We start from the raw sequence: 24,916 nt of genomic DNA on the forward strand, positions 1-24,916 counted from the left end.
CTGGAACTTTTAATAAATCAAATGATCACTAAACCTTACCTCCATTCATATTTTAATTTTTCTTCTCATAACTATTAATTAAGTACATAATTGTTAATTGATATTATTAAAAATATATCGATAATTACAGATGGCTTTAAAATTATTATCATTTAACATGATTTGTGAAAGTAAATGTATTATTTCCTAAAGATAGAATAATTTTTGAAAAATATCCTTTCATTCTATTCTAATCTTTATCTACAATATGGAAATAAGATTGTACAAGGATGCAATATCATATTTTTAATTCATTTTAGTGTGAGATATGTAATAAAAGTAGGCATTAGATGGATATACTTTTGATAGACAATATAGTTTAATTTTTCCTTAATAGTACTAGAAAAAAGGGTTTTCATTGTTATAACACTTTGTCTTTAATCTTAAAATCAAAGCTTTATAAGGCTTCAAAAATGATAACCATCCATAAGGCTGACGTTACATGAAAACGCTCTATATGTAATTATAAAACTAGTTGGAATTAAGCATGTTAGATGTCGCTGATTTGGCGGGAATTTTATCTATGTTATTATTTATATCCTTATACAACAGAAAGGGCTTAGCTAGTTTAGTAGCAAGAAAGAAATAAAATACGGAGACGTACAGCAACAAATCAAAACAAAAAGAAGGAAAAAATTGTAAAGAAGTGACGTCAATTCCATTCAAATCAAGTTACTTTATTCATTAAATAATTGCGAGTATTTACTGTCTACTATTTATTCATTCAAGAGGCGGTTGGACAATCGAATAACGTTTATTATGGGTGATGCAGATGCAAGTAGTCTTCCATATCTTGGTGAATATGCCAAATCCGGCAGAGCATCATGTAAGAAATGCAAAATAACCATTGAAAAAGGAGTGCTTCGTTTGGCCATAATGGTTCAGGTATTAAAAACATTGATATTATTCGCGGGATTTCCCAGACGACGCTGTTTTTTAGTTTAAATCCCAATTTATTTTTTCTTTAATGTAGTCTCCCATGTTTGATGGCAAAGTACCCCATTGGCACCATGCTAAATGCTTTTTTACCAAGGCACGGCCACACACTGTCGGAGAAATTGGTCATTTCGATGATTTAAGATGGGAAGATCAGGAGAAGTTGAGGTTTGTTCCATTCTATATCAATTCAATCCTGTTCATTTTTCTAATTGTTGTACAAATTGAGCTTCGAGTACTGTAAGAATATTTGTTGTTTCTTAATGATCATTATAAAGGTTGAATTTAACTCCTACAAAATACATATTAGAAAAGTTACAATTATTATGTGTATGCACATAAATTACAGTGAATGATTTTAGTGTAATTAAAGGTATGAAATGTGCGTAATTAATGATCCAACTGATGTTTTAATTCCTCTACAAATTTATGTTTAAATGTTAAGAATTGTATTTTATATAAGTTTATGAAACTAAATCTTAATTACCTTGTAATTAATACTATTTTCTTAGTTAACTATAATCCAAAACTATTTGTGAATGACTCAGTTTGAAACTAAAACTTTAATTGAAAAATTGTACCATGTTGTTTCTAAGTAAGAAAATGCATACTTATGTTGGCATATTTGCTCATGAATCTTTTAATTACTGTTACTAAATTAATTATCGACAGTATAGTATACTTTATATCTGACTCATGAGTTCTAACTTTGTTCACTTAAATTTTAGTTGGAGTTAATTTTCTATTTATCGTATCATGCTTTTAAATACAACTATAACTACTGACTGAATTAAATACTAAATATACTTGACTGTGAAGTTTGTACTTCCACAGGGATGTTTTAGTGTTAAATATTTTATTTATTAAAGTAAATTTTCTCCCAATATAATGTAGGTATTGTGTTGGAAGTTTAGTATAATTTTGAATTTAGGATCTTTAATTTTTAATATAAATGTTAAACTTATGTAAGAAATTATTTTCTCATGAGTGATGATATTACATTTAACCAGGAAAGTCCTATCGGAGACTCGCAAGTGGCATTATGTCCCATTTAATGTTTTATGAGACTTACTGCTCACTCATATATTTTAATGTAATTCTTTAGTTTTCATTTGCTTAAATAAACTATGATGAGTCAAAAAATCAGACTCTGTACAATAATATATACTTCCAACAATCCCATTAATTGGTCAAGTGGAGTTTCAAAATAACAATTTATTCTTTACGCATCTTCATTGGTGGCGTTTATAATCAGGGCTATGATTTAAAACAACAAACAAGATTATAATAGCGAACCCCAGATCCATCGCATTCGGACTGAACGGGGAATGTTATATATTTCTCATTTAACATTGATTTAACTTTATTTTGAACTCTTTAAAAGTATTAAAGTAAGCAAATTGTGTCCTAGCGAAAATATATGGGACTTAAAGTTATTACTTCGTTCATGTTGAATCTTAGGTTGGACATCCCTGTTCAAAACTTAATAAAATTTATTTACATATAAATGAATATTTTTAATGGAAGTTATTGTATTTGTAGATTTAATTGTAGTCGATTACTGATAAAATTTTATACGAGTAATCAGAAAGTCCTCTCATTTGAAGTATATTGTGGCTTGATAAAAACAACATTTAAGCAAGTTAGAAAGATTTCCTCCACAATTGAGGCTGGATTACATTTGTATTCTCTGAGTAATTATTATCGTCAATTTCTTCAATTAAAATATTATGGTGAAATTCTTGGAGCCACCCTTTATTTATATTTCAATATCACAAAAATTATTTATCATAATTCAAAAAAAATATGTAAAAAAAAAAAACAAATCGGGCCAAATATAGTATCTTAAATAATATAGTATCCTATACTCTCAACATTATTCGGTATTTCAATTGATCCCATAAATGGGAATATAAAGCCCATCATTGATTGTAGTAGGTTGATCAAATATTTGATAGTAAATTAATTGAGAATTTATCATTTTCTTGATATTTGTTTAAGAATGTTTTTGTGTTAATGCACCACAATTGTAATTTGAAATAGACTATAATTTTTTTTTGTAAATAAATTAAATAATCTAGGATAAATATCGAGCAATTCTTCCGAAAATTATCATTATTATTTAATATTTATATGAACATTATATGTTAATTCTGGGTTCTATTTTTTTATCCTCTTTCCATATTAATTAACTCTTTCAATAGCTCAATTTTTTGGTCTCAAAGAACATTATTTTCTTTGTATGTATTGTGTGCGTTGAAACAAAAAATTTCAATACATCTTTGCTAAAGTAATGTACGTTTATTGATTACCAAATATCTTTTATTTATTATTTTTAGGGAATTGGTTAAAGATGCCTTAGCTGGTAAGATTCCTGGAACAAAAGGGAAAGGTCAAAGTAAAAACGGAACAATTGGAAAAGATTTTAGAATAGAGTACTCTAAATCAGGAGGAGCTAAATGTAACGTTTGTGAGGAAAAGATAAAAAAAGTAAGTCTATTAAATATTTGTGTTGATGAATATTCTAAATTACTCATTCTATGAAATAATGACTACATTATTTCATCTTCTACTAGGGCCTTGTTCGTGTGAGTAAAAAGGAATATCAGTCGGAAAGAGCTTTGAGGTATGGTCCCTACGATGCTTGGAATCATCTCAAGTGTTTTGCTCAAAAACAAGAAGAACTAGGATACTTTGACTCTGGAGACAGTTTGGATGGATTTAAAACCCTTTCTCAAGACGATCAAAAAGAAGTCAAGTCCTTGATTAAGAAATTAGAAAGGTATAGAAAATATTTATTATAATTATATTTCACCCTAATTAATTGTAATATTTTTATTAGCATTAAAAGGAAAATCAAAGAAGAGAATGGACCAGAGAGTAAAAAGATCAAAGTGGACCCAGAGGAAGAGAAAATCAAGGGAGATATAAAAAATCAAATGAAGAAATTATATTACTACAGGGATAATCTCTCTAAACTTAAGAAAAAAGAACTTGACTATATTCAAGAACATAATTGTCAAGATATAATTAGTGGTCTTGAGCCTACCCTTGATAGAATTGCAGATGGCATGACTTTTGGTGCACTTAATCGTTGTTCTGAGTGCTCAAATGGTCAGCTTGCGTTCAAGGGTTCAAATGGTTATCAGTGCACGGGAGATATCTCTGAATGGACAAGATGTGTATACAAAACCCATGAGCCAGAACGAACTCCGTTTAAAATCCCACAAGAATTTCGAGAGGAGTACTCCTGGTTCCAATTGTATAAAGGAAGCGTAAAGAAAAGAATCATTCCTATTGGTGAAGATATAAAAGTTTTACCTACTAAAGTAGAAAAGGATAGGTTTGTTGCTTTCAATCAATAGCATTGGTCAATTTTTTTTTTTTTTCATTTTATGATAGGGCTGCTCGAGTAATTAAAACCCCATTTAAAGATTTAAAATTTTTCCTCGAGGGAAGCGTGGACAAAAAATCCATTGAGAAGCAAATCAAGGATTTGGGAGGAAGAGTGTCCAGTAGGATTTCTGCTAATACGGCTGCAATCATTGCGGATTCAAGTAAGTATCTTCATAAAGCTTTTTATTTTATTTAAATGAGGTATTTAACTATGTTTAATGAGGTTTATATAATATTGATTGCTTAAAAGAGTTAAGTACATATTTTTATAGATAAATTATATAGAATCATTCAACAAGCTCACACCTATATCAGTGTGTGAGATATATTATGTATGTGTATCTGTAAATGCGCATGTATACTTTTGAGGCAGAGAGAAATAACCTATTATGAAATTATTGTTTTATATCTTCTTAACAGGAGAAGATGATGAACCTGTTTTGACTTCTATATTATTTAGTCTTAACTATCTTAACATTTGCCTTTCTGATCATACTTTTAAATAATATGAGGAAGAAAGTATCTGAGTCTCAGCTTGCGTCCCATATTCACGGGTTTATTCCAAGTATTTACATAGATAATTCTTTGACAAGGTATTGATTACCTTACGATTACTATCAATTGTAAGGGCTTGACAGGGTTTTATGACAAAACACAAAGTTTCAGTTAATATACAAATATCAATTAACTCAAATTAATGAACTTGTTTCAGATCATGTCTTTTAAAAAATTAATTGATTTAATATTTTGCAAGATGATTTGTATGATTGGAAATAATTTTGAATCTAGCAGTTTCAACTTGAATACAATTTCAAGAAAGTTTGTCCTCTCTGCCACTACCGTGGGTAAAGAAGTGTAAATGTATAAAAACTAAGAGTCTTTAGTTTAAAAAAATATCTTTCCTTATTGCCATTAGTTAATAATTTCAATTGTTAAGTAGTGTCATGCAAGACTGATCATTAATATAATTGTGGGATTGTAAGCTATGATGGTCAACGAGGGAGGGAAGCAAGTGCTGAGTTTGAGGTATAATCATTGAAGAATTCCCTGTAAGTACTTGTTGATGTGGCTCATTGTCGATTGGGAGTTGTTGTTGCGTGGGATAGACAGATCCCCCTAAAAGCATTTCCTGCAGTAGAGAATCAACTCCAACTCCAAAATTTTTAGCAAAACTGATTTGTTCTATCATTTGCCATGTGATGGCTTGTAAACTTTGAATTGATAGGAGGATCTCTCCAAATCGTCCTCGACTCTCATATAGACGATCGTTAATGTAGTCTTCTAAATTAGTGTGAATCTGAGATCGAAGTTTTTTTATTTGTTCTACATCATGTAGCCCACGGACGTGAGGATCAAAAAATACTATAGCTTTAAGGCAAGCAAGTTCGGCATCATCTATGTTGATTCTTTTAAATGTGTCCACTAGTTCATTCATTACTCTAACACCTATACTACGAACTGCAGCGTCCTGTAAAAAACAAAAAAAAAACATTACGTTTTTTTGGGGGGGTTTTAACTTAAAAAGAATTTTTTTAGTACTTACTTGTGATTCGCTGTTCCATTTCCTTTCATCTTTGACGATGATCATATCATTTCCTAGCAATAAAATTCCATTTAAATTCATAGATCTTTTCGCTACACCCATGAGGAGATGTTCTCCTGAGTGTGCCCTTAAGAGCCGTACTTGATCATCAACGCTAAGTTCACAAAAAGCTTTAATATGCTTTGCCCATTCCACTAAAACAATGAGTTGCTCTTTCATCGAATGTCCAATGTCTTCGATGGATGCAAGCTGTTTATTAGCTAGTACGTTCTCCTCTGTGATAAAGTTATTTGTATTAATATTACCACCAACAATACTATTGAGAAGAGACTTTTGACCCACTTTGTCCGCATTCAAAAGTGCCGTAACTGTCAGCTCATTTGCAGAGTTCATATCCTTGGCTGATGTCTTTTTGCGGCAGCTAATTCTGTCCCTTTCGTTTTGAACCGCAGATTTTTTCATTCCAGCCTTGATGCACATTTTGAGTCTACAGTACCGACAATTATTCCGTTTGTCCTTGTTGACTATACAAGCCCGATTCTGTCTGCATCCATAGACTCGCTCCTTACGCACACTCCTACGAAAGAACCCTTTACAGCCATCACATGATGCGGCACCATAGTGCTTACCCGTAGCCCGATCTCCACAAACGGCACAGTTTTGAATATTATTGGGTGCGAGGGGTGGGGGGAGAACGCCTATAACCTCATCTTCATTTCCGCCCAGCACAAATTCAGATTTAGAATCCTCAAGTGCACTTTCAAGTGATGTGTTGTTTTCTTGTATGATTGTTGGCAGGGATTCAAGGTGGCTTGAGTCGACGAGGGGTATGATGTTCGGGAGTTGTTGCTGTGTTGCCTGGCTATGATGTGAATGTTGGTGGTTGTGGTCATGTACTAAGAGATGTGCTCCGGAGTGTGTTGAAATTGGTGGGGGCTGCATTTCATGCAGGGATTCTGGTATGTCTGGGATTTCAGTTTTAAGGAGTGTGTTGTTGGATGATAGTGATGATGACGACGAAGGGGAAGACCGCATGGCGGGGTCAACAGAAATGTGGTGATAGAGATGATGTTGTGAATGGATGTGGTGATACAAGGAGTCACTCATATTTTAAACTTTGGAATTTATATTATTGATCTTTAAGTTTTTTTAAAGTCCAAAATGACTAAGGATTAAAGGTTCTTCATTTGTGGTCCGTCTCTTAATGGACATTGAGTTTTGAGAGAAGGAGGAGGGGGGAAGGAAGCAGGGTTGGGGATGAATGCAAGAAGAAGAAGAAGTTGTTGGAAGAAGGGAAAAAAACAAAAACTAAGACAAACTAAAATCGAATCCATATATCGTCAAGACGTTAAAAAGTCAGAAAAAAAACTTGTTTAATAACTTTATTTTTTCTACAAAAGATAATAATAAATATGTGTTTTCTCTCGATTTTCCATTAGAAGAAGAACTCTCAGCTCCTCAAGTCTTTACTACTGATAAGGCGTGTTAATGAGTGAAGATGTATTAGTATATATATATTATTTATTTATTAAAAAAAAAATCCAATGAAATCAAGTGAATTTAAACAAAATTCTCTTAGATATTTTATCTGTAAATTCGTAATGATATGCTGTGAATATACATAATGTATATAGAAAGACATGCACGCACATCTTAAGTAGGATTGAATATTCATTTATATATTTTTTGGTTTTAATGTTTCAAGAATTCAAATTTAATTATATACATATATTTTTTTGTGCCATTGTTTGACATTCGCAAATAAAATCTTCTTTTTCCCTTGAAAAATTAATTTTAAAGCTCATAGCTCATCAATTTTTATGTATTTCTCATAGTATGCAGTCTTATAATATTGTTGTCGTTTTAAACATGTGTTCATTCTACATATACTTAAGCCACGACTACTTTGCATAAATAACATGTCAATCGCTAAAAAATTTATTAATAAATACATATTTTCAAAGGGTTGAAAGGGGTTTATGTATTCACCAAAGATACCAACCATAATATACAGTAATACTACTTATGTTTGACTTAAACCACGTTTTTTAATAGTGACGTCATAGAGTATGATTTGTTGCTTGTTTTGTCAAAATCTGTCTGTCTTTCCCAGCAGTCTGTATGATATATGAGATTGAAAATTTTAGCAGTAGTGTCGTCATAAAGTATAATTAGTTGCGGGGTTTGTCAAAATCTGCCTGTCTTGTCGAACAGTCATTAGGACACATCAAATTGAATTTTTTTTCAAAAGTCACAATTTTTTCCAAGTGTCTGAATTTGACCTACAAGAACAATAACTTTATATGGTTCTGGCACTAAAAAAAATTATTTGAGGGGGGTACATTATCCTCTAGCCCACCTCCTGTGGACGCCCCAGTATATATGTCGTGGACAAGTTGTAACTTATGTTAGCAGATAGGATATGTTCTTTAAACTAGTCAGACTACTGATAACCGACATCTCTTTCAAAAAGATACTTAGTTACTTTACTGATAATTGATTTTCAAATTAACTAAGTTAGACTACAAGTTACTTTATTAGTTACATTCAGCAGCTGAATGGCTGATCACTTCATCACCACCATGCCAGATAATGCTGAGTGCTGTAGATTAGTGAGGTGTGTGCGCCGTATGTCAAAGAAATCTAACCTGCTGCCGTCTGATGGTTAAGGGTTTAAGTGTCATTAGACTATATAAATGGCACATGATACTGTCGAAGGAAAATTAAAAAAATAGTAACACACCATGAACTGGTAAGTAACTTTGATCTGACTACTGCATTGGAAATAGATGCGTGTTAGATTAATCGCATCTGCAAAAAAGTAGTCTGATTAGAGTAACTCGTTATTGAGTAACGCGTTTGTGGCATCACTGGTTGCAACCCTTAATTGCCGTAAAAGTTTTTAAATAGAGAATTTCAAGTAGATTTGTAATGATGACTATCCAATCATTGAATATTCCACGGATACTATATATATATATATACGAGGGTGGTATGAAAAGTGTCTGACATCAACGTGAAGATGGTAGCATTCATTAATAAAAGCTAGTTACATCTATCTAACAGCTGTTGAAAGTTTATCACCAAAGTTTTCGCCATTGTAGACGTGCAGTTGTTATTTCATAGTCGTTTAAGTGAGTTGATGTTATGTGAAAATGGACAAAATCGAGTACCGAGCTGTGATTAACTATTTGTTGTCCACAATAGCTAAAACATTGGTGTAGGATACTCGATTTTCTCAAAAACACTCGCATGAACTCTCTCAAACGACTGTTACATAACAAATGAGTGTACAAGATGGCTGAAACTTTGGTGGGAAACTGTCAACAGCTGCCAGATAGATGTGACAATCTTTTATTTGCAAGTGTTCCGATCTTCACGTTGAGCTCGGAAACTTGTCAGACCACCCTCGTATATGGTGTAATTACTAATTTTTCATTATTTCAAATTATCAATTGATAAGGACATATTTTGTATTCTGAGTACCCCAAAACATGCCAGGTGGATTCCAACTAGTTAATTTTATGGCTGGAACGGATTAATTTTTTTTCTATGGGATAAATTGCTTTCACTAACGAAATCGATCCAGGAGTTGAATAAGACGTTTTAAGACTCAAAAATTGTAACTTGGACAATCTCTCTCAATGTCTCAATAGTCTGTAATTAGAATGCCCAATTTTGTAATTAAATAATGCATTTTAAGACTGATAAATTAAATCTTGTACAATTTGCTCATACAAGTTGCAACTTGTACAAATTATATACATTTTCGTCATCGCGTAAAAACAAATTATTTTACATATGCTGTCTCTTTGAATACAAGACTCTTATGATTATATTATAACGAACTGCTCTTTAAAATCAGGAGGGGTGGGGAAGACAAGGGCAAGAAGGAGAAACACATTTGGATCAACAAAATATATACACATATATTAACTATTCCGGTTTGAAGATATAAAAAAAACACACACACACACTCAAAACATTGAATATTTGTGTGAAAAAACAAATATGATTAAGAAGTAAACAATTAAACACATGTTCAGAATTGTAAGATGTTTCTTCTTCAAATCCTTGCTCTAATGAACAAGAATTATACATTAAAAAAATATAAGAATTTCCATAGCCATTAAGAAAAATTGAATATTGTAATTTCTTGGAACTTTTTTTTTAAAGAATTCAATTTTTCGAAAATTTGGACGTTGGGGGGGGGAGCTATAACCCATCCAGCCCACCCCCTGCATACGGGGCGTGCTTTAATTTTTCTTAAAGTAGCGTCAAGAAGCGATTTGAATTCCTGATCAATTTTCACCGTAAGAAATAACTGAAAATGTATTTATTCGTTCTCAACCAGGTGGGACTTTCTCAATGGAGGTCATTTGTAATCTTTAGCACCGCCCCTACGCTATAGATTTACAAAATTAAATGGTTAAAAACATTTCTTGTCCCCTATAGGTGACAGATTTTAAACTTGATTGGAATTTTTATTTTTTTAGCCTTAACTTTGTAAAATAAATAATAAATATTCATTGTAAATTAGTCAAGGAAACTGTGACTGTTCTTAACCATCGCGTTTTTAATATAATGTTGTTAATTTTTTTATACAAAATATGAAATTGAATAATAAACCTGGCCTAATGGTCAGCTGTTTTAGGAGTTACACGGCACAGCGCACCCATTTCCAGTTTACAAATTGAGAATGATTATAAAATAAGAAGCTTAGTTTAAGTGGTCATCTGCACTAAGCGGTCGCTTTTTCAGTTTCCCTTCACTGACTGCGTAAAACATATTTGACCTTGTCGTTTAAATATACTTATTCAAGTACCAGTACTTAACTGAAAATTTTTTATTCGGCTTTTTTCTAGTATCCACAATGTATTTAAGTGCAAGTCCGTATATTTAAACAATATAATTACTTATTGTTAGTCTCAATCCCATTTAGTGAGTTAGTTTTATAGGAAGTAAATTATTAGAAGATAGCGTCAGGAATTCCTTGCAAAGAAGAAAATTTATCGTCCAAAATGACAGACCGAATCATCTTAAGCTGAGAGTTATATCTTGTTATAACCGACGTAACTAGATAATACGTTCATTGTGAAAGACTCCCTAATCAATATGTGTAACATACATATTACAATTGATAAAAATATTTAGTGATTAGTAAACATTTTAAAAAGAAAGAAGTGAATTCTTTTCATAATTTTCTGTCAATAGTACTTAAAATTACTTAAGTATTCATAAGTACAACTTTTTAAATTAAGTATCAGCGCTTGTGTTTGATGAATGCTCAAGTAAAATACTAAATTAAAACACTTAAATACAATTACTAATGTACTTGACCCCATCCATGGACTGCATACCGAGTAGTCCATTAAAATCTGGACACTTTGAATTTTAAAGTTTGACATGATATGATTTATTAATTAAGAATTGAATTTCATCAAAATTAATATAATAAAAAGATGTGAGACTGAGCTTTTTTAATCCTTAATGTAGCGTCCCTTAACGACAATGCTGGTTTCCAAGCGGCGGGGGAAGGCCTGACACCCGTTGCGGATGTAGTCTTCTGTCATGGCCTTCAAGTGTAGGCTGACGGTTGCTGTGAGGTCCTTGGTGTTTAGATTACGGACACTGCAGGCCTTCCCCTCGACATGCACCCAAAAAGTGTAGTCAAGGGGATGGCATCAAAGCTGTAGGGTGCCTAAAATCTTAAAAAAGAATACAAAACAACTCAAAAGAGTCTTGCAACAGTGGAGATGGATTTATTTTGTTGCTGTTGTCAAAAGGGGCCTTTTTACCCTCATAACGCTCTTTCCACCCACTTTTTTTTATAGCTCTCTCAACAGTCTGGTGTGAAATCACAAGATCTCTTGTATTGGCCCTCATGGACTTGAAGTGATTGGTCTGAGCTGTTTTCTTTAACTCCTCTCGGCCTGTTTGACTGATTTCGTTTTCCTCTCCAACGTTTCTATCTTACTGACGACGTAGAAAGTGGTCTTGGAGACACCAAACTGCTTGGAATGAAAATTTTTCTATTACGTTCAAGTGTCATTTTCTCGACTTGTTCGTAAGCTAGAGAGCGAGTTTTATTTTGCAACTAATTGTTTATCCTTTAATATATCGAAATATGAATTTACTTCTATAACTCAAACTTCATTAATTATTGAATTAGTAAGTGTTCAAATTTCAATGGATCACCTGCGATAACTTAAACTTTAGACCTATCATTTTTCTATAAAAGACCCTTTACAACCACAAAAATAAACATAGTTATAGCAAAAGCTTGTAGCGTAGTCGTTAAATGGTCAATGATATAAAACCCGCTATATAGTATTGCCAACTACATACATTTTTTATTTTTGTTTTTTGAAGGACGAATTATATTTATTACATACAAAAGTCACTTTAGTCGGATTAAATTCCGAAGTTTGTCCAAGCTCAGTCCCAATGTTTGCATTGCACTCAGAATATGTTGAGTTACGGGGTTCTTCTACGTAACTTTAAGTGTATTTTAAGGACTTTGACACTTATCCATGATTATCAATTATTTGTTTTACCTATATAATATTGTGTGGAGAGCTAGGTCATAAGGGGGTTGTTTTTATGAGCTAAGCCTTCTTTCTCATCGTGGGATGGATAGGCCCATACACATAATGGAAAACGACGTCTTACTTATTTATTGTTTATTCAAACACTTTTGACGACAGACGTCGTTGTTTGTTCATTCGAAAGATAGATAATTATTATTGCATTCATTAATTCTGTTATTATTATGTTCTAATTATAATTAATTAACACCTCTATACAGATAATAAACACCTCCCTATCTCCATTCCACATACATAGGTACAATTTAAGCTATTCATCATTAGTGCGGGCGTTCGGTCTTAAAATCCTACATCGTTTTGAGTTTTAGTGGACTGAACTCCATTAAAGAATTTTGATATTTTGGGTGTTCATTTTGACCAAAAAAATCGCTCAAAAATCCCAAGTCTATATACTCAAAATTAAGTCATTCTACAAATTAGTAATTCCTTTATTAGTTCTCATGAACTAATCAAACTGGAAATTATTCTCATTTTTATAAAATATAAATTCAGGTTCTGTGAAGTGGGTATACCCAAAATATATGTTGTTCATTACTTCTTCATGTTTTTCTTCATAAAATGTCATGGGGAAATTAAAGTTAAATACAAACATGACGTAAAATGTCTTGTTTAATTGATGCGTCATATGGATAAAATCATCCAATTCCCCCCGATCTTTTAGCGATTCTATAATGAGAATTGAACAACCAGTAAAGTAAATATGTAATTTTCAAGTATGGCAAGAGTACACTACTGTATAGTGATGAAAATCGTCTATATAATGGGCACGTTAAATAAAGAAACCGAAAGTAGACATGGTAAACCTGACAATTTGAGAAATATTTTGTAGGGGATGAGCTATACTCAGCCACAGACCAATATAATAACAACTTATCACGTATTTATTGTGTCAAACCATTCTCTCTTCAGACCCACTGCTCAGGTTTCTTGGTCTTAACTCTGCAAATGTTCATGTCGCCTCCACCTCAGCAGCACAACCAAGCGGTAATGCAGCAATTGGTGTGAATAATTCAATCAATATCTAAAAAAAAACATGACTTAGTTTTTGAGCCAAACTTAAAAAGATCTAGTGGCTCCAGTAGTATATTGTGTAAAATATTCATAGATAAAGTAATATTTTCTTTCTCTATGATAATATCCAAATAGTAAATCCACCCATAATAATTAACACTTTGCAATAAGAAATATACCGAAAAATATCTACCATATGCTGTTTTTTCAAATCTTCCTTTCCCTTTTGTTAGTCGAGGTTACTAATGGATAAAAAAGCCCAACGTGATAGCGGAGGTTTAATTTAATTTTTTATGACGTTACACAGTTTGAGAACTGTTGATCTTGTTGACACGTGTATTTAATTATTTTTTTCTGAAGATATTATGAATGTTTTTGTTTGTTTTGAATATTTTTAACAAATTTATAAATGCCATATTTAAAATAAATATTTTGGGGCCTATTTAACAATTTTGGGAACATAGTTTCATTTTTGATAAATTTATGGAAAGTTTGAAAAAACTACTGTCTTTTACACAAAAGATTAGAAATTTGAGACCAACCTTTTGTCAGGGAAGGTATAATTCCCTTCACACTTCCTAGTAATCACTGGCCTCATTGGAGTATGATTATAACGGCTCATATTACTCAAACATTTGGCTTCATTATGCAATTGTAAATATTTACTGATAATCAAACGAATATACTCAAATTGCTAGAAATTTATGCATTTTTGGCATGGAATTTAAGGACAGTCACTACATAACATACTAATTCAAATCTGATCGTATATTTTCTTTATCAGATAATGTTTTTGCGCTGTTCGTATGTATTCCACCTTTTTGAATTTCAAGAACAAATGATCCTTCTATTGAGTAGTGTAGCAAAAGGGCCGGATTATTTGATTTATTTTACATAATATTAAAATAATTGATGTGTGTGTGATGTACGTCCCGCTTAGAAAAACAATGATAAAAGCACAAACATAGACCGATACAGACTTTAGACATAAATAAAAGTTGTTCAAAATTCTGAGTTACGTAATTAAGGCTATATTTAATTCTGAGGAAAACATATTCCTGTCCTCTGGAGTACAAGTTTGCTTTTCCGCTAATAAGATGATTTTTTTCATAAAACAAGATCAATTCCCCTGTGTTTCTTTTAAAGGTATGAGTTGTGGATTCGAAAATGCACAAAAAAAAAAATTAAAAATTGTAAAAACGAATAATTTTACTAGTGTTAAAAGGGAGTATATTTACCAAAATCAGTATTTTCACTGGGCCAATTATATTTTGCATTTTCTAGAATGTCAAAAGGGGGTGCGGATTTGATTATATTACATTAAATGGATAGTAAATGATAAAAAATGTTGCATACAAGGAGGTTTTACAATAGAAATTTACCTACTATATATTTATAGTGGATCGTTTTAGTTTAGAATTTGAACATAAACAAACTAAATATTAATAAAATCTTGTTAATTTTTCATTGGCTATCTTTTGAATAGTTTGTTCGTTGCTAGTTTTTGTAGAATGTATTTATAATTCAGTCTCCCTATAAACTAGAGAAAATCTTCTTCTTTTTTTAACATTCCTATTCTATATGATAATAAAGTAAACAAACACATCTGTGAAAGCTTTACTCAGAAGACTCAGAAGTCCAACATTACTGACTTTGTTAAGAACGTGTATTTTGCGTACTACTTGGAGACTAAAAACATCATTGGGCTCCTCAAAAAGTTTGTTACATCAGTGTAAAAACTTAGAGATCCTAGTCTCTAAGAAATAATGCTTATCCTAAGTTTAGAGTGCCTATAGTTTTTCAGAAAACCAAGCAATCTTTTAAATGACTACAATTTCTGTCTTGTCTATGTAAAAGATGTATCAGAGATGCACAAGAAATATCCAAGTATCCCTTCAACTATTCGACCAGTTACCCATAATGTTGTAAAACCTGTAATAACATTTACTAAGGTTCCAATAAATGATGAAACATGTCTCTCATCACCTGCTCCAGGTGATGAAGAAATCACTACATATATTTTTCAGCCATCTGATGAAGATTATGACAAATCATTTTGATATAATATGTCTGCTTTGAATGATTTGGCTAGACTTGTTATCAACCAAATTGTCTGCTGAACTGTTTCCTTCAAGATTGCAACGTGGAACAAATGTCTCATTTAATTGCAACAGGGAAGGAGAACTGCGTAAGCACATCCATTTACATGACCAACTTGTCTGATGTAGAAGAGCTACTTCTTTATATTGACTTTCAGCATACGATTCAAGGGATTATATACTTTTTATTCACAGTTCCAAAATTAATCTTGAAATGTCTTATGTTACACAATAAAAAAAAGTAAGGCTCTGTACCAATTCTGTAGAATTTAAAGATGAGGAGACAACCCAGAAGCTCTATATAATGAAAAACCAAGACATTTATTCTTTGGTTTTATCCCCAACTATTACGATTTAAGATTTCTTGAGGGAACTTATTTGGATTATGAACGAAATATGTACTCCTTGTATTTGTACAAATTAATAATTTTTAACAAAATATTTTTCAAAAGGTTTCGTGATGTTTTATTTCATGCGGGTTCCGTAATATTTTATTAAATTATAAATATCCACTTAATGTACCTATGTAATAAGAAATAATTTGTACATCCTTAAAATTAAAAGGAAGTCACAAGTTTTTCTTGCTCCATAAAATTCTTAATTTTTGTTCATCGTTTATGTGGCCCGTGAACACAAAAGTAAGTTAGTAAGTAGGAAATATTCATTGTCTCACTGATCATATTGCTTATCAAGAGCATATTGGAGATGAATTAAGTCAAATATATGAAATGGATGTTCTTAACTTTTTTTGTTCGATTCCTCACTTTTTAGTGAGGCAACTCTCAATCCCCACGACAGCATCAGTCATTGACAAATTTGATTTTAACCCATACACTATTTTGTGAGTAAATACATACTTTGCTTTTTTGTGATATTTTAAGGCCCTTCCTTTTTGTTTAAATATATAATATTTTTTACTAACAGTTATTACACGGAAATAAAATACATATACAATTATAATAATTATATGCATCTAAGTCAGTATTTTGAATCTTTCCATTACAAATGTACCGTTGATATTACTTGAAGATTTTGGATGATTCTGATTTTTGTGGTGTTGAAACAATTAGATATAATTAACCTATTTATTTTGGATATGCATGACTTTATCTCACCGTATTTAAGGAGTTATCCAAAAATCCCTTCTCTAACGTTTATTATAACATCATGTTTATACTCGTTCAATATAATCAATCCCTAAATTCATCTTACGAATAACATACTAAAACTCAATGTTTTGGCAATTTAGAAATTAGATTAGGCATTATTATAAATATTTATTGTATCTTTTATATCATGCCTATGGTTAAACAATGAGGCTAAGTATCTATTTTAATTGAATTTTTTATTTATTTTAATTTAAAATTTTGATTGTTTATAAACTCATAATTACTTTTTGATTCGAACTTGAAAGTTTTATTGCTCAACAACCACTCCAAACAACCATAACATTCATTTATTACTTTCGGCCTCTATCATTTACTAACTGTATTACTTCTCAATAATAAAAATAGAAAAGGCTAAAGGGTAGTTGGTCGGGGGTTAAAGGCCAGGGTTAGTTTGTTGGGAGGTAGGCGGCTTATTCTCACTTCAAATACCCCCAGTTATTTTTCTCATTAATACATAATAATTGAAGTAGATGAAAGTAAAATGATAGTATCAATGTATATTTGGAAAGTAGAATGACAAATGTTGTAATTAAATAATTCATTTTAAGAAAAAGAAATTGAATCTTGTACAATTTGCTTATACAAGTTGCAACTTGTAAACAACATATATATGAAGTAAAAAATAAATTGATTTGGGATTCAAGATTTTTTTTTTTTTAATTAACTCAGAACATATAAATATTAATCATTATTTTCATTTTTTTATGAACAGGCTCTGTAGGAAAAATGACTGATAACATTGAAAAAGCAAAATCCCTTCAAATCCAAGTAATTCCACCTGAGTCATTGGACAAGGCGATGAAAATAGATCCTGAGACTTTAATAAAGCAACACTCAATTTGTGAATGGGGTTCTGAGGTACTCCTTAAAATTAATGAATTCTTAGTTAATTATTATGTTATGATTTCCCTATATATTTATCAGCCTTCTAGTCGGATACCTCACTTGAAGAAAGTTTCCTCATCGGGTTCTTCCAATAGTGGATCAAAAGCAAATTGTAAATATCTTGTTTAATAATAGTTTAAGCATATTTTAAATTGTATTTTTAATGAATAGCAACTTCCAAGAGTGTGAAATTAACGCTAAAAGGAGGTGGTTGTGTTGATCCGGATTCGGGGCTAGATAATAAGTGTCATGTATTCAAAAAAGGGGATACTTTATACTCATCAGTATTAGGAGCAGTCAGTGTTCAAGATGGAAAAAACTCATATTATAAGCTTCAAATTTTGAAGCATGACAAAAAGAATCATCGGTTTGTACTAAATATTCTCATTTAACTGCTCACTCAAGTCCATAAAAAAGAAATCATTTTTACTTGAAGGTATTACTTATTCCGATCATGGGGACGTGTTGGAACTACAATAGGTGGAAAGAAAACGGAGGACTTTGATTCAAGTTCTGATGCAATTCGAGAATTTGAGAGATTATATGAAGAAAAAACAGGGAATCTCTGGCGCCATAGAAATAAGTTTGAGAAATTGCCCGGCAAGTTCTATCCTTTGGATATTGACTTTGGATCCAGTCAATCGGATGCGGAATCAAAGAAATTGGTACTTTCCGAGTCTAAATCCAAACTTGCTCTTCCCATCAAGGAGCTCATTTCTTTGATTTTTGACGTTGAGAGCATGAAAAAGGCACTTGTTGAATTTGAGATTGATTTGAATAAAATGCCTCTTGGGAAATTGAGTCGAAAACAAATTGAAAAAGCTTATTCCATTTTAAATGAAGCTCAAAATCTTTTAGATTCTAAGACCCAGTCACAATCCAAGGTGATTGATGCGACCAATAGGTTCTTTACTCTCATTCCTCATGACTTTGGTATGAACTCTCCACCACTTCTAGAGGATTTAGAACTCATAAAAGTAAGTTGGAGTTTTTTTGTTAATTGAAAAAAAAATTAATTGACAAAATCATATTCATTAATTATTTATTTCAATGTCTAGAATAAAATCGAAATGTTGGACAACTTATTGGAGATTGAGGTAGCATATAGCTTACTCCAAAGTGACTCATCTTCTCAAGAGAATGGAGATATTGATCCGTTTGATTCTTATTATAAGAAGTTGAATACTGAGCTGGAAGTAGTGGATAATTCTTCGGAAGAATATCAAATCCTTGAAAAATATGTGCAAAATACACATGCAGCTACTCATGATATGTACTCTTTAGAAATAGAAAGTGTAAGTATTCCTTAGGCATGTTTTGTGACAGAATAAAGGTTGATCCATTGGGCCAGGAGTCGGCATCCTATGGCACGCACAAATTAGAACCTATTCCGCAGTTTGTGTGTTTTTTGCCATTATTGTTGAAAGTGGCACTCCATGTCTCAAAGGTTGCCTACCCCTGCATTAGGCCATTACGGTGTCCCGAGGCAAATAAAGCAATAGTTTCCTTCAAAATCTGACATACTTTTTTAAAATGTTATCTAAGCTACACACATATAAAAAAATATTTATCCCTAATAACGATAACTTGTGCCAATTTGAGCTTAAACGTTAATTATGACTTGAGCGTTAGGGGGAAAGGGACATTTCAAACTCAAATGATGTGGTTTACATAAAAATTAATTGCTTACATAAGTGTAGTTTAATTTGTTTGCATTTTAGTAAATAGTTTTCTAATTCTTTTTTTTTTTTAAATATAAATTTGTATTTAGCCTTAATATATAAATAAATGAGCTTTATAAGTCGTTATTGTTTATTTTTGGTTAAAATGGATGTTTCTTTCAAATTTTTAATCAAAATCCCTCAGCTTATGATTTTTCGTCATTTCTAATATGAATAGTCCCCCTCATTTCTAATGATAATTATTAACGGAGAAGTGATTAACAATTCTTATATTCAAATCCTTGCCGTGTTAATATATTTTTGTTTTTCTTACTATACTAATTTTATTACCTATTTCATCTCTGGTTCGAATTCATTTCATGGTGAGATTTTGTCGTATGCATTGAAATTTTGGAACAGGATTCTATCATTTTACCAAGAGAAAACACTCTTTTAATGCGTTTTAAAGTAATACACATTACATATTTTGATTTAAAAATATCCAAAGGAACATTAATTTTAACCAAAAATAAGAAAAACGACGTATAAATCTTATTTATTTATATATTAAGGCAAAATAGCTTGAATGCAAAATTACCTAGCGCTCTTATTGGTACTTGATTGAGTCTAACTCTTCAAGCCCTTACTTTACTTTAAACTCACTGTTTACAATGTATAAAGGACAATTAGAACAAGAAATGCCGATACTTTCTTATTGTCCTCATGTTTATGTCAAGTTCCTTAAGATAAACTAGTGTTTAAAGTTGTGTTAATTGTATGTTATTATCTTGTAGTCTCTAGTCTTAAAACTCCATAAATATTTGTTTAATTGATTTTAATTCCCGTTTTCAAAGTCAAAAGAAGGATTTATCGATAAATGGTTAAACATTTCACTCTTAAGTTACAATTTTTAGTCAAGATTGGTATTGAAAAAATAATTTAAGATCGAACCGAAAATCAAATTCGGTCTTGGAGAGTGTGTCAACACTAATAACAATGTCTTTGTACTTAATTTTTTTTTTTGACACTCCTAATGTCTTCATACTGCATTGAATTTTTTACAGCTTTTATTATTTTACGTTGGAATAAGAAGGCGAATAAATAATTATTTCAAGCTTTGTGACTAATATGAAATGCATTTTCAAATATTTTTTCTCCAGCTTCATAAATAGGTGCGATCCCCCCCATGTACTATAATTATAGGTATAAATTATTTTTCTCCTAACAATTTTCCATATTTGTTTCCTGACACACATTCAAATCCATATTTCACCAACAATACATTTTAAGGAATTATAATCATAATTTAACTCATGTTTGACTTGTGTTATTTATTCTTATGTTGTTGTTTTTTTAGATTTTGAAAGTCAACAGAAAAGGTGAAAACAAGAAATTCAAACCATTCCGAAAATTGCCTAATCGGCGTTTATTATGGCACGGATCTCGAATGACCAACTTCGTGGGGATTTTGTCTCAGGTAATAATAAGTCTTATAATCAGCGATAATTAGTCTTCTGTCGGTCCGAAATAAGAATTGAAGACTGCAGTCGTGTTTATTTTCGGTCCAGGACAGTTCAATCTTAAAACTTATAAAGTTCCGTCTTTGATTACGTCCTTTTGCCTTTGTTTCTTCTTTTTTTAATCAGTTCTAGTACTGACTGCACCGAATAAAGAAGGACGGACAAAAAAAACTCTGTTAGTAATTATGCTTTCACTGTTATGAAGATTATATTGGGTGCCAAGTTACAAAAATATAAAGATAAGGTGAAATTTTGTTTTAAACAAAATTTAATTTATTGTCAAAAAAGAAAATATTCTCTGAAGATCCGAAATTCAAAAATAAGAAATGCCTATCTTTGAAGTATTAATATACTTCTAAAAATTGTTAGTTAAAGGGGGTAAAATTTACCACTGTGCCACTCGGCCTCTGCTTCTATCTACATGCCTAAAAAGCTACTGAATAAAATACTGGGGAAAAAATCCAATTATTTTTAAAACCTCATTTAAACAAACAGTCTTTGAACATACTTTGGTTAATTATGGCCTTTGTATTCAAATTTCTTGGGACGACTAAAGATATTTAAGAATTTAACAATCAGGGATGTCCACAGGATTATATATTAATGCAAGTTGCGATGTCTGTAAAAGTTGTAAATTGTATAAACAAATTGTACAAGTTGCAATTTCTTCGTCTTAAAATTCATTATTTAATTGCAATATTGAGCATTCTAATTACCAACTGTACATTGATACTATTTTATTATTTTGATCTATTAAATTTACAGGGTTACTATGTATTTTTCAGTAATGTAAATGTGGGCATTTGAACTTTATAATGTGACTTATAATACTTATATTTAAGTAATTTGTAATGATATAGTCAAAAACTACACTATTGATACATGGATCATGAAATTCCCAAGTATTGTAAATCCTTCATCTAAAATTATTCATTTCATTTTTTGGTTGCAACTTGTACGAAATCGTAACTTGTACACAACAATATATATATTTTTTTGGAGGGGGGGGGGGATCTTGGTTTTTGTATTATTTTTGGGAAAAAAATAAATCATAAATCCACAGTTAGCTTCAAAAAATTTCAAATATTGAATTTTTTCGAAAAAAATTTCAAAAATCCGTAGCTATTCACAAAAAATTAAATTTTAGGGGGAAAAAAGTCAAAAATCAAGATCTACTATAAAAAAGCTAAAAATTTGGGGGAAAAATGATAAATCTACAGTTAGCTTCAAAAAATTTCAAATATTAAATTTTTTGAAAAAATCCACAGCTATTCAGAAATAATTAATTTTTTTGAAAAAAATTAAAAATTCAGATCTATTATCAAAAAATTATTTTTTTTGGGAAAAAAGTTTGTTACAAAAAATATTAAATTTTTTGGAGTAAAATGTCAAAAATCCATAGTAATTCATAGAAAATTAATTTTTTTGGGAAATTTATGCAAATATTAAATTTTCTAGTAAAAAGCAAAAATTCTTTTTTTTAGGGGGGTGTCTACCCAGCCCCTGTTAGCTGTAGTTTTTAATATAATTTAATATATGGTAATTAATTTGGTCTCCATATTCTCAAGCATAAAATGAATCAATTTCTAATTTCTGCATTGTAACGATTAATGATTGCCACTTAAAATACAATTTGCAATACATAGTATGTAGACTCCATTTTGAGAATAATCATTCTAGCTTGATTTTATGTTGTGGGTCACATTTGTATATGTTCATTGATCATTTGATAACATAAATATAACTATTAATTATTCATTAGGGATTGAAAATTGCTCCTCCTGAAGCTCCGGTCACGGGATACATGTTTGGCAAAGGTATTTATTTTGCGGATATGGTATCAAAATCCGCCAATTATTGTCACACCTCTAAGAAAAAGAATACGGGTCTTTTGATGCTTTGTGATGTTGCTTTGGGCAATATATATGAAAAAACAAGTGCTGAGTATGTTGAGAAGTTACCTCCAGGAAAGCACTCAACAATGGGCATTGGTAAAACTCAGCCGGATCCAAATGATGTGACGGAAATAGACGGGTCCACTATTCAATATGGAAAGAGTGTCAAAGATGACAATCTGAAATCTGACTTACTCTATAATGAGTTTATTGTCTATGATGTTGCTCAAGTTCAATGCAAGTACTTGTTCCGTATGAAGTTTAATTATAAGATATAATAGATGTTTATTTATGTATTACCAATTTTCATTTATGAGGAAAACCCTTGTATTAATTATGAGATCATGTGATAGATGATTATAATTAAAAGAGCTGAAATATATTATATTTTATATTCATAGTAGTGTTTGTGATGATACCCAATATTTTCCTACGGGTTCCGGTACCAAAATTAGCAGAGCCATTTTTTGATACTTTTTTGGTCTAAACATATAAAACAAAAAAAATCACATGCACTATCGAAATACTCAAAATATACTTTTTGGAATTTTGTCATGTTTCCACATTTTGTCCAATGTTTTAGGATGTAAGAATCTCGAAAATCATTTTTTAGGCATTATAATGTCATATCTAGTAGTCCATTAAATAGCGGCAATAATGGATTCCAGGCAGAACCAGAAGGCCTGTCACAACTGGTGTTGGTCCTCATGGACTTGATGGGATTGGCCTGGGCTGTTTTGAACTCCTAGTCCAGTTTGGCATTTTTGATAGAGCCCTTCTTCCTCCCCAACGTTCCGGAATTGCTGATGGCGTAGAAGGTGGTCCTGGAGACGCCTGACTGCTTGGACTGTGCGAATGGAAATTCGTCGATCACGTTCAAGTGTCATTTTCTCGCTTGTAAATAAGCTAGAGAGCTCTGGAGAATACAGAAACAAATCAAAATACAAAAAAGTATGCAATGGGTACTCAGGATTTTTTATTTGGGTAGTATGGATAAGGGCTTTTAGTTATAAAGTAGAAGTCGTTAGTTCAGAAATTTGAGGGTTATGTCATCGGCGGTTCAATATTGTTATCGGTGCTTCAACTACCGGATCAGTACAGAACCGTTTTAAAACTGTCAATACCTACTGATGAAAATTCATGTGTACAATGTGTATGTTAAAAAAAGAGAACCCGGAAATCAACATGGTAGCCCCGACAATTTGAAGAATGTTTTGGTGGAAAACAGAAGCTGTCATGACGTTACATTAGATCGTCTACTATCAGCTCTGACGAGGGAAGAGGGGGAGAAAATAAAGAAACAAGGACATTACTCCGATGTCGATCCTTATTCTGCTCTGAGTTCTGAGGATTTGTCGCGGAGTTCTTATAACTCCGCAACAAATCATCAGTGTTTCTTTCTCCCCGTCTTTGTGTGCTTACACGAATTTTCAATCGGGTTTTGTAATAAATTATATGTAATTTATTTATCATTAAATAATTAAATGCTATAGACAACGTTTTATCGATAATATTCATTACTAATCCCCGGAAAAGGAAAAAAAATAGCAAAAACAACACTCTAAATAAGTGATGTGCCGGTTTGATTCCTATATGCTACATATATATTTGAATGTAGTTGAAAAGGAAGTTCACTATTTCAGCTGTTAAATAATAACAGATTAGGATAAGAAAATTCATTTTTTATATTACCAATTCCAAGAAGCAATCAGAATAGTGGGTTTCTCCGGAAAAATAGGCGCGAAGAACACCAGTGTGGATTTTTCAGTCAATAAACTCATGGCGAGTATGTTTGTTATGGACGCCGTATAATCCACATTAATTACCTTCAGAAGGGAAGAATAAGCTATGACAAATATTATACCTACTAATTGGACCGAATCAATGACAATTTGAAGAAAAAACAACCGCATTTGTCAAAGAAAAAAAGTTTTTTACCGCCAAGACAATGCAAGGGTCCATATCTGGATCCATTTCCATGTCAAAATTATATAAAAAAATAAATACGATTTACTCCTTTATCCGCCTTATTATCCGAATTTAGAGCCGGCCACCTGACTATTTCTTGTTTTCAAACTTAAAGAAATTGAACAACAGAAAGAAAATGACGAATTGATCTCACAAACAAATGCTTATTTTGATAACCTTGACAAA

General features: G+C 31.5%; 2 protein-coding genes across 2 annotated transcripts; one reads left to right on the plus strand and one right to left on the minus strand.

Annotated features, from left to right (window-relative positions):
• The first annotated feature begins 589 nt into the window (after positions 1–589).
• On the plus strand, positions 590–23,160 carry LOC121129705 (poly [ADP-ribose] polymerase 1). The gene is made up of 13 exons (XM_040725424.2): positions 590–924; positions 1,013–1,143; positions 3,315–3,465; positions 3,552–3,757; positions 3,818–4,318; positions 4,378–4,532; positions 17,514–17,659; positions 17,726–17,798; positions 17,858–18,053; positions 18,123–18,663; positions 18,745–18,981; positions 20,705–20,824; positions 22,630–23,160. Exons 1-13 carry the CDS (start codon positions 799–801, stop codon positions 23,038–23,040), a joined length of 2,994 nt encoding a protein of 997 aa, XP_040581358.1. The 5' UTR covers positions 590–798; the 3' UTR covers positions 23,041–23,160.
• LOC121129706 (hepatocyte nuclear factor 4-gamma) lies at positions 4,538–7,419 on the minus strand. The gene is made up of 2 exons (XM_040725425.2): positions 5,915–7,419; positions 4,538–5,839 (listed from the first exon to the last, which is right to left on the minus strand). The coding sequence occupies exons 1-2, from the start codon at positions 7,019–7,021 to the stop codon at positions 5,297–5,299; spliced, it is 1,650 nt and encodes a 549-aa protein (XP_040581359.1). The 5' UTR covers positions 7,022–7,419; the 3' UTR covers positions 4,538–5,296.
• Positions 23,161–24,916: the final 1,756 nt, after the last annotated feature.

Source organism: Lepeophtheirus salmonis, chromosome 14, assembly GCF_016086655.4.
Source record: "Lepeophtheirus salmonis chromosome 14, UVic_Lsal_1.4, whole genome shotgun sequence".
Lineage (NCBI taxonomy): Eukaryota > Metazoa > Arthropoda > Copepoda > Siphonostomatoida > Caligidae > Lepeophtheirus > Lepeophtheirus salmonis.

What these genes read in the sequence shown, in the direction of transcription:
- LOC121129705 (XM_040725424.2), top strand. Translation starts at nt 799, where the DNA reads ATGGGTGATGCAGATGCAAGTAGTCTTCCATATCTTGGTGAATATGCC. An exon ending in GTTTGGCCATAATGGTTCAG is followed by an intron (nt 925 to 1,012) that starts GTATTAAAAACA and finishes TCTTTAATGTAG; the next exon opens with TCTCCCATGTTTGATGGCAA. An exon ending in GAAGATCAGGAGAAGTTGAG is followed by an intron (nt 1,144 to 3,314) that starts GTTTGTTCCATT and finishes TATTATTTTTAG; the next exon opens with GGAATTGGTTAAAGATGCCT.
- LOC121129706 (XM_040725425.2), bottom strand. Translation starts at nt 7,021, where the DNA reads ATGAGTGACTCCTTGTATCACCACATCCATTCACAACATCATCTCTAT. An exon ending in AATGGAACAGCGAATCACAA is followed by an intron (nt 5,840 to 5,914) that starts GTAAGTACTAAA and finishes TGTTTTTTACAG; the next exon opens with GACGCTGCAGTTCGTAGTAT.